The sequence below is a fragment of the Agelaius tricolor genome, unplaced genomic scaffold, assembly GCF_023055355.1.
Source record: "Agelaius tricolor isolate 1412-34295 unplaced genomic scaffold, bAgeTri1.0.p SCAF_25, whole genome shotgun sequence".
Taxonomy (NCBI): domain Eukaryota; kingdom Metazoa; phylum Chordata; class Aves; order Passeriformes; family Icteridae; genus Agelaius; species Agelaius tricolor.
In genome coordinates this window covers 3,061,290-3,079,089 of record NW_027269285.1, presented here as the reverse complement: position 1 = coordinate 3,079,089, position 17,800 = coordinate 3,061,290, and the positions used below count along the sequence as shown (strand labels likewise).

The 17,800-nt window shown below is 47.5% G+C and overlaps 1 protein-coding gene across 2 annotated transcripts in view; it reads left to right on the top strand.

Moving 5' to 3' along the window:
* The window catches only part of VPS53 (VPS53 subunit of GARP complex), a 64,602-nt gene that overhangs the window by 43,798 nt on the left and 3,004 nt on the right, over positions 1 to 17,800 (top strand). For both annotated transcript variants that reach the window (XM_071447533.1, XM_071447532.1), the window contains exons 17-20: positions 3,029 to 3,107; positions 8,050 to 8,198; positions 12,902 to 12,971; positions 15,228 to 15,365. In XM_071447533.1, coding sequence (XP_071303634.1) covers positions 3,029 to 3,107; positions 8,050 to 8,198; positions 12,902 to 12,971; positions 15,228 to 15,365 — 436 coding nt within the window. The remainder of the gene's footprint in view (positions 1 to 3,028; positions 3,108 to 8,049; positions 8,199 to 12,901; positions 12,972 to 15,227; positions 15,366 to 17,800) is intronic.

The following is a 17,800-nucleotide window of genomic DNA, read 5'->3' as shown; positions in this document are numbered from 1 at the left end:
TTTTGAGACAAGAAAATTGAGGCAAAAGTTGTTTTGCCTCTTATCAGACAAAAGAATATCTTGGCAAGACTGGGAAAATAATCCCTGTCACCAGCTCCTCCTCTCCCTAAAACAAAGATTCAGCCCAGATAGCAGTAAGATATTTTTTTCAGAAGACTTCCTTCCTGTGATTCCTGCTTTTCTGCTGCCGTGGACAGGATCCCAGTGAGTCTCCATCCAGCTCTTTCACATGGTCCCAGGCTCCATTCCAGGCTGCACAGAATTCCCTTCCCTTCCCTTCCCTTCCCTTCCCTTCCCTTCCCTTCCCTTCCCTTCCCTTCCCTTCCCTTCCCTTCCCTTCCCTTCCCTTCCCTTCCCTTCCCTTCCCTTCCCTTCCCTTCCCTTCCCTTCCCTTCCCTTCCCTTCCCTTCCCTTCCCTTCCCTTCCCTTCCCTTCCCCCCAGGCTCTTCTCAGACCTTTTTAGGAGTGAATCCCTGTCTGAAATTCAAGGTTGCTGTGTCCGCTCAGCCAAAGCAAGCAAGGTAGCAGGAAAAGAGAAATAAAATGTGCCATAAGGTGGGGTTTTCTTAGCATGGACAGGTGAGTTTTGCCATCAGGAGCCAGCAGCTTCAGGTGGCTGCTGGATTTCCACAGTGGCTGCCTCAGACAGCCCATGTGAAGTGTTTTGGAAGTTGTTTAATGTACAGCTCACATTTGCTGCTTTGGACAGGTTTAAAGTCCAACTGACAGGGCTGATATATCTTGTAACAAAGGCTTTTAATTGACTTTCATTCTGTTCCAGCTGAGGGCTTTGTCCAGCCTTCTGTCAGTGGAAGTCTGAGCTATAAACCTTGCTGGCTCATTCAACATCAAACAAGGGGTTTCTTTTGGGATTTGATGTCTTGTTAGGCAGTCGTAAAATAAGTGATAAAATGCTGTTTATGCACCCTGGGAAGTGTTTCTTCTTTCAAAGAAAGGAGGGTGCAGAACCACCCCAAATGTGGAGAAAAGGAGGGGTTTACCCTTGGGGTGGCAAAGCAGTTTCTTTAGGAAAGTTGGAGAAATTATGGGAACTTCTTCTTGATGTTCCACAAAAGAAAAATGTTTGTAATGCAAATCCAGAAACCCATCATTTCCCTGTTGGTCTGTGTTGTGAAATGATGGGCAGCACTCAGAGAACCCCTGAGGTGCTGGGCTCACTGGGGTTGCTGCCCTGCTCCTTCATGGGCTCAGCTCCCTGATCCACCCCTCTGTGCATGCCAGGGATTGTGTGAGGAGTCACCCACTGCTGCCTGGCTGAGGACTGGAAGTGTTTTCCTGCAGAACCAAACCCTCTCATTCAGCATGGTGTGATCCTCTGTGTTCCCAGCACTTTTCCTGCTGCACCTCCATGGCAGGAGTTCATTCTGAAGTGCAGACAAACGAGTTTCTCTCCCTGGTTTGTGGTTTTCAGGTGAGAGCCTGCACTTCTGACAGACTCCTGAGCGTGGACACACAAATGGTGGTGGAGGCATTTTCCACCCACTCAGAGCTTTGTGCTGCTCCTTGGTGCTGAGCACAGCTCCTCCCTGCCAGGCAGTGCCAGCAGGGGCCCTGCAGGGTGCTGATTTCAGCTTATTTCAGTCTGGCTCCCTTGGCCTGGAGGAATCCCCCAGGGAGGGGATTCTGGAGTGCCCAGCAGAAGCAGAGGCACCAGCAGAAACAGTCACAGGCTTTTTTTATCCCAATGCAAGTTTTAGATGGTGTAACTTGAAGCCTGTAGTCACTTCACCTCCTATATTAATTTTTCCAACTGATTTTTCATGAGTTTGCCTTTACAAACAAATGGATTGCTTTGAAGGAAGTCTTTTACTTTGCATCCTGTTCCAGACTTTATGTGCTGGAGGTGTAGGAAAGGGAACAGGCAACTTTTCTGGGTTGTGGTGAAGAACAAACCCAGGTGAGAATGACATGTGGGTGACACCATATCTCAGTGAGAAGGTGGACACTTACAGATATTTTGAACAGTGAACCCCAGAGTAGTGTCCAAAACTTCACAAAGACAATGAGGGAGAGGAAAGATGGTTTGAGGAAGCATTGCTCAGATTTCTCACAGCCCTGTGATTCTCATCTGTGCTACCATCATGAGAAAGAGCAAAAGTAAAATCCGCTTCTTACAAATATAATCCTGAGGTTGTAAACACGCATCTGTGGCAGATTTAAAGTTGACACTGTTTTTAAAAACTGTGCTTAGTGAAACAGAATCAGTTCTTGCTCCTAGCAGAAGCTGTCTGCAGCGGGGGTGCTGGTCCTGTGCCCCTGAGGGCTCTGAGCTGCTGCAGGCAGAGTTTCTTGGCTGTTGTTTCAGGATCAGCTGCACCTCTATTCACATCATAATATGATGGCATTAAATATGTCTCAAAGCAATATCATGCTGTTCAAAATTAAAAAAAAAAAGGGGGGGGGGAAGGGAGGGAAATGTGTTTGACTAATGTGTCCTTTAGTCTGGTATATGTCTCAGGAACTCAAACAATGGATGGCAGCAGTCCTAGACATAGTGTAAATAAGACATCTGCCTTCATCTTCACACATGGGAGACACAGAACTCATGCAGATGTCATTTTTAAAATCCTCTGCGCGAGATCCTGTGAGCAGTAGAATATTGGCTGTGAATAAATGGAGAGATGATAAAATGTTGGTGTTACACAGACTGGATTAAATGTGAAGCTGAATCCCAGTCTGGGCTTGGTGCTTGGGGATTTCTCCTCTTCATCTGCCACCTTTGATCCCCAGCCCCTTATTTGTGTTAAAACAGAGAAAGGTCAACTGTAAAAACATCCTGTCTCCCCTGGAGCCCACTTTAAAGCATTGTGCAGCTCCCTGCAGGGTTTCCCAGCTCCTCCTCAGTACAAGTTGTAGCTGTGTGCATTCACATCACAGTGCTGCTGTCAGCCAGTGGAGGATTTTCCTCCTCTCACAGTCAAAGGCTCCAGTTCTGGCACTCTGTTACTCAGTGTGATTCTGAAACTCATGCTTGATTCTTTTTTTTTTTTTTTTCCCTTTTTTGCAGTGTGATCTCCAACAGCATCCAGCTGTTAGTGCAGGACCTGGATGCAGCCTGTGACCCTGCCCTGACTGCCATGAGCAAGGTAGGGGTGGATTTTCAGAACAGGTCACCTTAAGATCCATGTGGAGTTCTTGTGTGCTTTGATTGCTTGATTTCACTACTGATAACATTTTTTTTACTCTGATTTTTTTTTCTTACTTTTTACAGCAACAATTGCTGTATTTATAAATCCATCCCTCACTCCAAACCCTCTTATTATTCAGATTAGAGCTTCCAGGCTTTTTGCACCACATTAAAACCTACAGACAATGAAATACATTCAGTGAGTACTCAAGGCTTTCTCTTTCCACTCCCAATGCCAGTGAGAACATTTCAAATTTGGAAAAACTTTTGTCAGCGTGAAATTCCAAATACACCTTCAGGTTTTGCTCTCCCCTTTGTCTTCTTTGGCAGGGAGTTTTACCAGGCTGCTTGTTTGGGGCTCTGAAATGGAGGTACTCCACACTGGAGGTGATGTGGAATTGAGATTGAGCCTTATTGCCTCTGTGATCCTCTCAAGGACATATGGAGCCATTCCTGGAGAGGCCCCTAGGACTGAGCTTAAGGATTTTGTTGCAGTTACACTGCTGGCTTTTATATGTTTGAAATGCAGAGCTGTGTTTCCTTGCCAAAGTATTGTGAAAACCCAGACTTGCTTTAGACAGAGGTGAAGACAACAAAAGTGGATTGAACTATATTTTTTTTTTCCTTTTAATTAGAAATATTAAACATAGAGCTCCATTTTTGTAGGATCAACACACTGTCTGGCTGCCATGAATTTTAATAGCTTTCTGCTTTATGATGTATTCCAGCTGTAACCAGCCCCACCACCCCCCAGCTAATATTTGAAGTAGAATGCAGCTGGTAATAGAGCTTGTACAGGTTCCAAATGGAAAGAGGATTTTTTTGCCCAGTCAAATAACACCACTAGGAAGGGCTCAGCACTTCAGGTGTTGCCTGTGTGCTGTGGCAGCCCCTCAGATCTCCTGAAGCTGCAGAGTACAGGAATATTTAAATCACTTAGCTCTCACTGTTTATACCCAAGTAAACCACAACCTTGAGAAAGCAGCAGCTGGTAGGCCATTTATTTTTGTCTTTGTAAAATGCAGCACATGTGATGGGACTGATGATATATAAACAAGTTTAAGTGTTATGAAATTAGCTAAATAAATACTTGTCACTTGTGCACACACTCCTCTATTTGCATCAGACAGAGTTGCTTTTATGTGATTTTATTAGACCTGGATTTGGTGCAAGAGGTTTTTTCCCTTCACCTTCCTCCTCCCTTTCCTTCAGGGCTGGGTTGTTACTCTGACACTTCAATAAGAAATGCATGTAATTATTTAAACACAGAGCTAGTATTTGGAAATGTAAAATTTCAGCCTATATTAGAGAAATAAAGATTGTGTGGCTGATCCATTCCAATTTTGCTCTCTCAAGATCCATGCTCCATTAGGGCTTTCCTTTGTTTAGTTTCTTTTCATTTACCTCACTCTGGTGTCCTCCAGGATTGAACATTCCCAGTCCTTTGTTGGAGTCTGGCTTTGGGGTTTTTTTGGTTTTTTTTTTCTTTGCAAAAATGTTGAGGAACTATAGAGGTAAATTATGAAATGCTTAAACCTCTCAATCCACTTTGGCTGCAGGCCACGTTGAGAGATTTAACACAGAAAACAGCATCAGGAATATTGCTTTCAGCTGGGAATGCTGCTTGGTTTCCATGATTCTTTACTTGGTGTGTTCTGAAGAAAATGGTAAACGCTGAGAAGGTCCCATATTACAAAACTTGTAGGTGATAATCCTTACTCAGACTTTACAGCAGGTGTAGGATGATTAAACAGGACTGTAGGACGGGGAGCTGGGATGTGGGTGGGAGGAGAATTTGCCCTAAACCCTCCTGTTGTGATATTCTGGATAGCTAAGAACTGTTAATGTGTCTGTACTGATCTGTAGCAGGCACTCATGTTGCCTGGTGTGCTTCCTTTTCCATTTCTGGGATGAGGGAACTGCTAATCTGCACGGGATATTTTCGCCCCAATTAAATTTATGGATTGCACTGGCTAAGGCTTGATTTACATGCTGAATTAAGCATCAATTTATATTCAAAACTGTGCCTGGAACTGGGGCTGGGGGACATTTTAGTGCCTCACATCAACCTCTTGCTGGCTTTTTACATTTTCCTGAAACCTTTTTTGGCCCAGCTGCAATTCCCTGTGCCCTCACAGCCGAGTGGACAGAGCGGGGCTTTAATCATTTCTGCACTCCACACACAGAGAAAACCCTGAGAGCAGAGCAGGCAGAGCTACAGCTGCTAATTAAAAGCTCTCAGGAGAGTGTGTGAGCCCTGGAACACGTGCAGAGTGTGGCAGGGCAGGGTGTGACAGGCAGAGCCCAGCTCCTGTCCCCAAACTCGGGGCCAGCAGCGCTTCCCGCTCCCCTCCCAGCCCCTCTGCAGGTGCCCAGGCTGGAGCCTGCAGGGGAAGCTGGCAGGGGGATGCTGCTGGCAACAGGCAGAGTTGAAGGTTCATTCATCCTCTTCTCAACCCCAAAGTCCCTTTTCTGGAGGGCTGGACACAGGGAGGGAGCTGGTGGCTCTTTGGGGGACACAGCACCGTGCAGTGAACAGGGAGAATTGAAGGTTCATTCATCCTCTGCTCCATCACAAACCCCTTTTCTGGAGGGCTGGACACAGGGAGGGAGCTGGTGGCTCTTTGGGGACATCATGCCACCCTTGAGCCCCTGCCCCTTCCCTGGGTTCCCCATTTCTGCTCATGGTTTCTCTTTTCTCCTGCCTGTTTTACTCTCATCCCTGTGTTTTGTTGTGAGAAGCAGGAGGCAGCACCAGCTCCTCCAGTCCTTGTGTGTCCTCCCAGCCTGCAGGTGCCTTTGGGCTTCTCCCTGCAGTGAAATCTCCCTGCTCCTGTTCCTTGCACTCATTTCCAACTTGTGTTTGTAAACTCTGTGGATATCCCAAGGAAAAACACAGGACAAGGGAAAAAGAAGAATAAATTTAAAAGGACAGGAACAAAGCTTTACCAGCAGAGTTGGGCTCATATTTCTTTTGATGACTTTTCAGTGTGTGGTGCTGTTCCTTTCTCTGCAGCTACTGGGTGGGTTTTTTTGGGTGAAACACACCCACAATGCACATACACACACAACAAAAGAGCTATTTTTACTCTTCATGCTTTAAAGGTTTGGTTGTAAAGTATTGCTTTTGGAATGATGACCAACAAAATGAAAAAGCTACTGTTTCATTGTTGGTGCAATAACTCAGCTCAGCAGTCCCTTCCCACTTTCTGGCTGTTCCCATTCTGTGGGGATGGTGTGTTGGGTGAGGATTGCTCTGTCAAGAAGGAAATGTGTGAATCCATCAGGGAGAAAGGCACAGAATATTTTGTTTTGATGTGATCAGCCCCATGAGGAGTAGAAAAGCAGGAAAGCAGTGACAGGACTGAGGGAATGGCTGGAGCTGGGAGGTTTAGGTTGGATTTTAGGGAAAGGTTTTTTCCCAGAGGATGCTGGAGTTCCCCAGGGAATGGTCACAGCTCTGAGGCTGCCAGAGCTCCAGGAGTGTTTGGACAATCCCAGACCCAGGGTGGGATTGTTGGGGTGTCTGAGTTGAAGTTGGTGCTCCTTGTGTGTCCCTTCCAACTCAGGATGTTCTGTGACTCTGAAAACCTGTGGAGCAGGTGATGAGAGAGAAATCCCTTCCAGCCACCCAGCTGATGTGAGAGCAGCAGGCTGGGGTTGGTTTGTTTGGTTTAAATAAAGGCAGCTTTAGTGGGACATGTGTAGACTCAGACACTGTGGTTTTGCAAAGAATTTGGCTTTTCTTTCCCACTAAGTCACTTGGGCTGGGGTTGTTTGGATGGAGTTGAGTCAGCTGAGTTGCAAGGGGCAAAGTAGCCATATTAAATTAAATTAAAACCAGGAATAAAAAACTTTATATGCAAAATCCAGAGCTTGGGAAAACAAGTTTGAGGACAAACAGCTCCTCAAAGGAAAAAGCTCATCTTCCATATGTGCCCAGTTTCCTCTCCTGATTTCCTATGAGTTTTCCTCCTGTCTCATCTCCAGCATGAGGAACAGATCTCCAAAGAGTTTTTGGGAGGACACTGCAGAGTCCTGAGCAGCAGCAGAACTGAGTGTGCTTTTCTGGGTGCTTGTGTTCCTCAGTGAAATTCTGGTACATACACATGGCCAGGCCAGACCCAATCATCTCTTTTTTTTTTTTTTTTTTCCTGTTTTTTCCACTTGTTTTAAACTGGGAGTACCCTGTGTACTGCAAACCAGGCTCAGAGAAAATCAAGAGAGCCACACATCTGGCTCACAGGGGCTGTTCTCCTGCAGTTCTGCTGAGAATAAACGAAAACAAAATGGGAGGTTGAGTAACTCCTCTTGTTTTGTACTTTTTACATGCATTTGGAAGAGCTGGGCTTGGGCATCCTGGCTTGTACACCAGCAGTGTTTTCAGTGAGCTGCTCTGGTGTAGAGTGCTTTGGACTTTAAGACTTTTTACCTCTTCCATCTATCTGTCATCAGTCTCACCAGTATTAAAGTCTTGGCTGCCATACAGGAATCCAGACTTTGCAAGCTTGCAGATATTTTCTCAAATGCCTGTAATCAGGATTTATATGGGCACTTCATCCCAGCAAATTGGAAACTGTTAAATATTAAAGCAGCCTGGTGTGCTCCAAAGGCCATTTTTAATCCTAGTGGTCCCCATTTGTGTGGGTTACTGGTGACAGTCTCTGCTCTGGTGCAGAAAGGGCTGCTCTGGCTTTTCTTTGGGTCTTCTTGTTGGAATGGTTTTGCCCAATCACTTCAATGATGAAGAACTTGACCTTGGTGGTGAATTGCAGAGGCAGTCTCTAAATGATTCCTTAGAGACCCCCTGGCAGGAAGTTTGTACAGTTTCCCTTACTTATTACTTGAATGTTGATGAATTAAACAGTCATTTTTTTGGTTGTTTTTTCCCCTCTGTGCAGATGCAGTGGCAGAATGTGGAACATGTTGGTGACCAGAGTCCTTATGTCACCTCAGTGATCCTGCACATCAAACAGAATGTCCCCATCATCCGTGACAACCTGGCCTCCACGAGGAAGTATTTCACTCAGTTCTGCATAAAATTTGCAAAGTAAGTTACCCACACAGACACCTTATTCAGCTCATCCCATAAAACAGTGTGATGGTCACTGGTTGGTGTTTGCCAAATGCAGAAAGTTTTGGGTTGGGCACCTTTAAAAGACTTTGAATATCTGACTTCAGCTATGACTCTTGCTGTGGGGAAATGTACTTTTCTTCCATGGGGCTTCCAGGTACTGAGAAATTTGCCACAAAATAACATTGCCCTGTAAGGAGGGCATGTGTGAGAAGTATATTTTACCTTCACAATCTGAAAGCTGCTTTTCTGTGCAAAAAATAGCCCAGTCAGGAGGGGAAATTCACATTTAAATGCATTGGGGGGTATTAAAGTATCTTCCTGGCAAGTCACTTAAAGTTGAGCAGCATCACAGAAGTGGCAGATGAGACAGAAATGCTGGATTCAGGGTGGAACATCCAAACTTTGTCTGAAACACAAATTCAGCTCTTTGGGAAGATACTTTGAGCTCTTCCCTGCTTGCCTTTGGCCAGCTGAGCTCCACGTGGCAATGCCCCAGGAAAAGCCCTTGGGAGGGCTGTGCCAGTTGTAGCTGCTGCTTTTGGTGGCACATGTGACCCTGCTGGTGGACTGCAGGGCAGTGGCGTGCGTGTCATGTGTCACTCTGAAATACCTTAATGTTTCATTCATCTCTGATAAGGTAACCAGCCTGAAATAAGCTCTGTGGCCTGGCAGGGACTGTGTGGGTTGGAGATTTGAGCTGCAGCTCCTGCCTCGGCAGGGTGGGATGCAGGAGCTATCCTGGGAGCTTTCACAGCAGGGAGGCTCAACCTGAGAGTTTCATCCCCCTCTCTGTCTCAGGGTACTCATGAGTTTGCTTTAAGGAGCAGCTCCTGATAAATCATGTTGGGATGTTGCCCATAATCACTGTTTGAAACGCTGTCTCAGTGAGAATTTATTGTATGAAAACCTTCTGTGTGGTTACACTTGAATTTTATGTGATAAATAAAACCCCCCATTTATTCAGCTGTTCACAGCACACTCTTAATACCTCAGCTTAGTTGCCTCCCTTTTAACTTTATTGCTGGGCACATACCAAGTAAACTCCAGATGAAACAGCTCTCAGATTTGAGGGAAGTTCCCATCTAAGCTGAGTGTTCTCATCCATGAGCACAGAAGCCCCTGCTCCTCTCCAAAACATTTTTTAAGACAACTGCAGCTCTGATCTGCAGCACATTAAAATTAAGATACAGTCCTGAGCTCACTGTGCCATGGATCAGATGTAGAAGGGTAAAATGGGTTCCTGGATGTGATTTTGCTGGATCTGTGCAACTTGGTGCTAAGGAGAACCAGCCCAATGGTAAGGGAGCACCAATCTCCTTAAAATACCTTTTAATACCTATAAATATTTGTGTTTTTGAAACTCTGCATTTTAATGGAATATTCTGGCTGGACCAATATAAATACCTGGCCTTTTGTGTGCCCCACAATGCTGAAAATCCTTTTAACAGGCCTTGTGCTTCTCCACATGTTAATGCCTGTGTCTTTGTGAGCTGCCACTTCTCAGCTCTAATGGATTGTATAAAGCGTGAGTGTTGAGTTACAGGACCACAGGGGAGAAGGCAGCTAAAGTCACTAAATTTAAACCAGCAGGATCTGAGCCAAGTCTGGAGAGAAGAAAAATGGCCATCAGAAATTGCATCAATCCTTTAAGCTAATTTGTCATTTTTGCTTTGTTTTGCCCAATGTGCGAGCGGCGCTCCCCGGGGACAGAGAGGCTGCTGGGCAGGGTGGGGGGCTCAGCTCTCCCTGCACCTTCTCCTTTGAAACCAAACCCCACAGCAGCCAGGCTGCTCTGCTGGGATGTGTTTGGGAAGTCTGTGACCTGACCTCAATGAGGAAGAGATTAGAACTGAGAGACAGGAAAAACAAACAGTTCTCCCCTGGCCGGGGAAGCGGCTCCTCCGTTTGCAGCAGCCAGGCCTGGTGAGTGCTGGGTCCTTCCAGGTGCTCCAGAGAAAAACTGAGAGGAGTTTGGTGGAGGAAGGTTGGGATGTGGAGGGTTCAGGGCTAAGCTCAGCCTGGGTAAGGGCTGGTCACCAGCTCAGAGGGTGGTGTGGAGCAAAACCCTCCTGGGCTGCAGTGACTCAGTGACACCAGAACCTTTGGGGGATGTCCTGCAGTGGCTCAGGCTGTCAGACAGACAGACAGACAGACAGACTGTGGTTGCAAGTCTGTCTGTGCCTCTCTCAGCAAGGCATTGTGTTTGATGCATCATCAGTGCAGGGGATTAGGAAAACACAGGCTCTGGCAGAGCCACACTCCTGTTGCAGGGGAGGCTCTCAGATGCTGTGGTTTCTGTGCTTCAGGTTCCTCATCTGTCTTGCACTGCTTTATTATTACACTGGGGACTTACCTGCTTCTAGAGGGGGGTTGCTGGGTTCAGTTTTAGAGCTGAAGCTGTAAATGAATTCTGGCATCCAGTCTAGCTGTGATTGTGCAGGGAGTAAAGGCACTCAGAACACAGAGCCTCATGCAGAGCATTACCCTGAACATGCACGTTTTATTCACATCAGGATTGCCTGCTGCACTCTGAGAGCACCAGGCACTGAATCCAGCCTAGGCAAGAGGCGCTTTCTGTTGAGTCTAACTGCTCTTGATGGTCTCTGCTAGTCCAGGAAAAAAATAAAAACCAAGGGGGGAAAAAAATTCCAGAGCAGCCCTTGGCTCTTACAGTTTGTCTTGTCTGTCCTGCTGGAGTTGGGAAGCTGTTTCCAATAAGGCAGCGTGAAATAAGAGGCATGTGGGGATGGAAGGTCACTTTACCCCTCTGCACTGATGGTGGGTGGCCATCCAGAGGGGCCTGGGAATTGTTTCATGCAGGACAGAATGCTGTCTATGGGAGATTGTGTGGTTATATAGAAAAGAAGATTAAAACCAACAGGGGAGGGGGTGCTTGGGCTGCCAGTGTGCCCCCCTGCAGCAGGAGAGGCTCACCCTGTTTCTCATACACAACATGGGCTTTAGCTCCCTGCCTGACCTTGCAGAGGGAGGGACAGTTGGATCTACCTGTGCTATCAAGGCACAATTAATTTCTTGTACTGTTCTGCCAGCAGTGAGCTGCTGCATCCAGAGCTGCTCCCAATTTATCATTTTATAGGATCACCTCAGCTCCAGCTGTGCTCATCACTCTCTAATTGCCCTCTGGGAATTAGTTATAGACCTGAAAAATGGACTTTTAAAACAGATAGGTTAAATCTCCACTGTAATGCTTTTGTGCAGGAGGAGTCAGAGCTTCTTTTCCTCCTCCTCTTTCTGTTTTGTTGCCAAGGTTGTTTCTCTGGTGGCCAAATTCAAAACTGCTCGGGGCAGCCCAGTAGCTGCTTCTCAACAGTAGCTTGAAATTGTTCTCCTTGACACCTCTCCAGGAGAAAATGATTCACTGAGAGAGGTAGGGACTGTGTCTGAGAGAGGGAAAGGGAAGGAATCTTTGCTTGTGAGGGCTCTCCTTGGGCCATTCCTTTGGGTTTGCTCAGCAGCTTGGCTTGCTCTGTGCCTGAGCTGCACTTTTGTCACTTTTCCATGAGAAAGGATGAGAAATGAATGTCCTGCCTTGGAAAACAGGTGGCAGGACAAACAAGATGCTGTTGTGCTCCTTGCTTTGTGGGGAGGGAACAAAAAGCTTAACAGATGCAAGGAGGAAACCATGCTGAATTTAGATCATCATCAGCATGGACAGCCTCAGTCCAGAGTACAGCACCTGACTGACTCAGGACAGAGCCATTAAAACCCAGGAGCTGCCACCAGGTCATGGGCAAGTGCTGGAAATGTGAGCCCTGCAGGCACTCAGCCAGAGGAGGACATGTGAAAGAAGGAGAGTACATTAAAAACAAGGCAGTGAGAGGAAGACTTGGGCAAGTGGTGGGGTCCTGACAGAGTCTGTGGCTCCTGAGCTTTCCTGGTGCTGCTCCTTGGTGCAGCCAGGGGCAGGAGCTTGTCCTGCAGGTGCCCAACCAGTGCTTTTGCAATGAAACTGCTTCAAAGCTTCAAACCAAGAGGCAAAAATCAGCTGAACCCCAAGCAGATGCTCTGAAGTGATGAATATTGGGCTTCCATCCTCACCAAGCTCTCTCTGCTTGGGCAGTCATTTTTCTGAGTCTGAAACCCATGACAGTAAAGTATGGTAATGGTGTTTTCCTTTTCACAAAACTTTTTCTTGTCTTGATTGTGTTGGCCAGGAGCTTTCTGGAAAGGTGCCTCAGTGTGAGTGTCCAGGGCCCAGCAGACCTCCAGCCTTGGCTGGACCTCAAGTTCAGTGTGTAATATGCATGTTATGGAATTACTTGTGTGCAGGAAAATGTAGGTTCTGGATACAGTCAAGATACATCCACTCATGAGCAGTGAGACTAGTCCTGATAAATAAAATTGTTTGTTTGCTGACCTTTTACTGCAATACTTCATATTTAGTTTATAGCAATTTATTTACCTCTAGAGCGTGTGTGTGCAGCTTCTCAATAAACTTGGAGATCAGGAGGGATTAAAGCAAAAGAACTGTGCCTAGGGGTTGGGGGTTTTTTATTTAGTACATTTAACATGTCTGGAATCAGTTTGGGAAGCTGGCACTGGGAGTGTCTTTGTGGAAGCCATCCTGGTTTGGTTCTGCATGCTTTGTCACCACAGAAGACTGTCTGACTGCAAATATTCTTATGTAATTGTATCATTTTGTACCTCTCCTGCAGCTCCTTCATTCCCAAGTTCATTAACCATCTCTTCAAGTGCAAACCTATCAGCATGGTGGGTGCAGAACAGGTAAGGAGAAATAGGTGCATTGGCTGTCATATTTGATGGCTTTTGGGTTCAGGAAATTGAGGTATCTCCCACCCTGCCATGGGCTGGACCCTGTGAGGATGGGATTTGGAAGAGGCAGGATTTCATCTGTCCCCTGCACATAGAGCTTATTACTCCTGTGGGCTCATAAAAAAAAAAGAAAGAAAAAGCAAAAAAGCAGAATCATCCCTAATGGGACTGCTGTGAACTTCAAATGGGTTCCTTCAAAGCTGCTTGGGTTTTAGGCATCAAAGATGGTTCTGAGCAGTGTCTGCAAAAGGAAACAGGAGCTTTACATCAAAACCTTCCTCATCCTTAATGGAAAGCAAATGAGTGAAGCTCAGTGCCTGTTTGTCTTGTGTGATGAGCAATAACCTGAGAGTGATTAAAGGGAGTCTTTTTAAAATAAGCTTCTCAAGTGATTAACCAGCAGTGGGCTTGTGTCTAATGTTAAAAGCTTTCAATATTCTTGTATGGGAATACAGGCCCAATTTGCTTCTTTAAAGCAGGTTGGGAAGGTTTTTATTAGGCTGATTCCCAGTGAATCCTTGCCATTACAAGTGGGACATACATCCCTGGAGTTGAGAGTGCAGAGGTTTCAGGAGCTGAACTCTCTCTGCAGCAAGTTGAACCCCAATTCCCTTAAAATCTTTTGAACCCCTCTGGTCACCCACCAGCATCTTTCCGTGCCACCTTCTCCTCCCTGATGCAGATGTTGCTGGGGAATCCATTTTCCTGGCCTTTCTGGTTCTACACACAGCCTTTCCTGCTGTTTGCTGATAATTACAGTTGCAATATGAATGCTGGGGTGATATTTATGGAGGTATTTAGTGTTCAGTGCAGGGAACAAGACCTGTGGGGTTTTGCTTTCTGTGTTTTCCTCTCTGACTTAACAACTCTGCACCCCAGCAAGCTTTGGCAGTGAGTTAGCAATGCCAGGGACCTGGAATGGAAAATGGGGTGAGGAGACAGAGTCTGCAGGAGCTGTGCCTGTGGGAAAGGCTGCAGAGTGTGCAGAGCTCCTGTTAGCCACGAGAGAGCTGATGTGGGGAGGATGTGAATTCCCCAACCCTGGAATCTCTCCCTCTCTGGAATCCCTGGTAGGCACACAGGAACCCAGCAATGACAGCCTGAGCTGTGGGCTCCAGCAGCCTGGGCTGCACAGAGCTGCTCATCTGTGCTGTGGTTTCCTGGCTCCAGGAGGAGATGGATGGATCAGTTCTTCTCATGCAAGCCATGGGAAGGCAGCAGCAGCAAGGACACTGCAGATAATGGGGTGCAGACTCCAGCCAGCCTCTCCTCCACAGCCACTCCTTTGTGTTCCTTTGGCCTCAGCACATGTAGGAACTCAATGTTCACATGATTGTGGTCACTGCTGGGGGTTCTGCAGTGCCCAGGATGTTTTGTGTCCCTCCAGAAGGAGCTCCCTTTTTGAGGAAATGCTCTGGCTGTGCTGACAGCCCAGCAGGCTTTCACACTCACTGCTGTCTAAATAATTTGGGCTGCTCTTTCCTCTGGTTTGATTTCAGATTTCTGTTCTTCACTGGTCTTGTCTCTTCAGACACACTTTGTGCAATCAGAGGAGTGTGGTATTCAGGATAATTTTGCTCTAAGGAGCCCCAGCCCACAGCATTTTGTCACAAGACAGTGCTGTCTGTCTGGGCTCAGTTTCATGGCTGCTGCTTATTTATTTGCTGGGGTAGAAACAAACAACATCCAGGGTGTGAGCAGTTCTCAGTGTAGCTGCATTGTGTGACAGTTTTTAAGGAAATAAACCCCAATCAAGGGGTTGAGTAAGTGCAGAAAACCTGACTGTGTGTGTGGCTGGTGTTAGTTCATTTGACCTCAATATCTAAATCATGATGCAGCTCCAGGTAACCAAGACTATTTCACTTCATACTTTTTGGGGGGAAGGACTGGAAATCTGTGCCTGATGTGCCAGATGTTGGGCTGCCAGAAGTGATTTCCAGTCAGCAGAGCAGTGCTGTGTTAAAATCAACCACGATGCTGATCTGTAGCCATGGGGGTGATCCTGTCTCCTGGAAGTGTCATTACATGGCTCAGTCCCTCCTGTTCTGCAGTGCAATTACCAGGGCTTCTTCCAGTGTGGGAAGTGTTAAACTTTTAAGGATGTTAAACTTTTAAGGATGTTAAACTTTTAAGGATGTTGGGTTAGAGCAGCTGATGGATTTTGGTGTAGAAGGAGCCTGTGTAACAGAGTGTGGTTAACTCTTGCAGCTGCTGCTGGACACTCACTCTCTGAAGATGGTTCTCCTGGATCTTCCCTCCATCGGGTCCCAAGTGGTGAGGAAGGCTCCTGCCAGCTACACAAAGATAGTGGTGAAAGGCATGACTCGGGCTGAAATGATCCTGAAGGTAACTCAAGCCTGTTGATACCCTGCCAGCCAGACTGCTGGCCTGGGAATCACAGCAGTGAATTCCAGGGGGCCCTTCCTCTGAATGCAGCAATCTGCAATTGCACATGAGGTTTGTGAGCCTGCCTGGGGGCTCTGCCAGCTGCTCTGCAGACCTGGCTCACTCCCCTTGGGTTTGCCCCCACTCTCTTCTAATACCACCAAGGAGTTTTCACCCTCACTTTTCAAGGCAACCAACGGCTCAAGTTTGGAGAGTTGGGGCACCAGGTTCCCTCAGGAGCTGGTGGAAATCAGAGTTTGCATCCCTGAGGGTCTGGTGTGGGGCACAGCCCAGGGTTCAGGTTACTCCAGGCCTTTGTGCAGACTCCTCACTCAGGGGAGCCAAGCTGTGCTTGAGTCACCTGTTTACTGTCTAGTGTAACAGCCAGTGCAAACATGTCTGGGTTACTGTACTCACCAGAGCCCTTTTTCATTTTCCAGACCTGGTGCCTGGAAAATGACCCAAAAGCAGAGTGTTGTCTTCATGAAAAGCAGCAAGCAAAGCAATCTGCCCTTCCCAGCTGGTGCTGCAGTCAGGTTTGATCCCAGGAGGAGCTGTGGGAGCGGCACAGTTGTGCCCTCCTGGGTGATGGGATTGTCCCCTGCTGGCCAGCAATGCTGGGAAGGCATTCCTGGGAGGGAATTAGTGGGACCTGGGGTCAGGCAGGACAGGCAGCTGCCAGCCAGAGCCTCCTGTAAAGCACAGCCAGGGCCAGGGGGGTGAGGAGCCTGGGCTGTCCCTCCTCAGCTGCTGCTCAGGGTGGCTCTGCTCCCATGCCCAGGGGAATGTCACAGCTGAGTTTGTGCTCTGGGTTCAGACATCAGCTCTCCAGCTCCCTGCTTTTGGAGTGAGGTGACTGAAATGTTAGTGAATTGTAGTCTAAATTTTCCTAGAAATGACCTGAATAAAAAAAAATGTTCCTGGTTTGTGCTAACGGGAGCAGGGAAGATTGGTGCCTGTTGTGTACAGAGCAGGGCTTTCCTTGGAGCTTGTGTGTGAATCAGAAGAGTAATGGAGTTAATTTGTGTACCCTTAGCATCACATTGGAGAGGAAAGCAGCACATGGAGTGCTGCAGGTCCCCAGGCTGTGCAGCAGCAGTGTCACTGCTGTGTCACACAATCCATGCTGGCCTTGTGAGGGCTCAGTGTGCAGAGCTGCAAATCAAACAGCCACAGGCTGACAGCACTGGGAGCTCCAGTCTGTGTTCCCAGGCTTGTTCTGGCTCAGGTAATGCAGGAAGACAAACTTTGGGCCCATGGGCAGCACAAACAAGTCCATTGAGCTGAGCCCCACGAAGCACAGATGGGAGTGGGGAGGAGGGCCCTGGGCCATGCACATCCTGCTGAGCTCTTCCCCTTCTCCTCTGGCCACGCTCTCTGAAGCTCCAGCTTTTCATCTTGGCAGAGGATTTTTACAAGGGCTGTAAATTAAGGATTTATAAGTGTATACATGGCTATGATGTTTCAGTGGTCTGAAGTGCTGGGGAAGAAAGAAATGTCTTGGTGACAGAATGCAGTGTGGGGTGAGCTGGGTCAGTGCAAACATATGGAAATGTTTTTGGAGACAGGGGAGGGTCTGGTCTGGTGCTGTTTCTGCCCATTTACACACACTCAGACAATCACACACACACTCTTCCCCAGGAAGATGGTTTGGCTGCCCAGCATTATCAAAAGTTGTGTTCTCTGTGGAGCTTGCTGCTTATGTAAGAAAAGCACATCAGTGAGGGATCATCTTACCAGCTTTGATGCTATTTTGATTTTTTCCCTGTTTTTTACGATTGCTCCTGGGCAGATGTTGGTGGGGGGTTCCCATCCTTCATTCCTCCTCTCCAGAGGAGTGTCCAAGAGGAGCTGCACCCCAGGGACAGAGTGGCTGTGTGAGGCACTGCTCACCCACTGGTGCCATGTCAGGAGAGCTGCAGAGCAGAGAGCTCTGGCCCTCGCTGTCCTGGGCACTGAGGGAGTGACCAGAGCATTGTCCCATTCCCCTGTGGCACACTGTGTGTGTCCTGCCTCCAGGCAGGAGGGAGCAGGAGGGACACACAGCCAAGCTGAGGGTCTGGATTCTGTCCAGGCTGCCTGATCTCCTGGGACTTTGTGAGTGTCACCACCACTGCCAGGACTGTCCCCTGAGCAGCTCCCCAGCTTGTCTTCCCCCTGCAACATGATAAAATCTTGAGCTTTAACAATACCCCAGTGCCTGCCAGCCCACAGGCCACAGACAAAGTCCTGCTGCCCTTTGAAACACGATGCAGAGCCCATGAGCAGCACTGCTGTGCTGAAAGAGACCCAACTTCCTCCCTGTCCTTACTCTGCTTCTCTTCACTCACCTTTACCCCTCTCATATCCAGCCTCTTTCTTGTTCCTTGAGCATTTTATTTTAGGAGCCAGCCCTG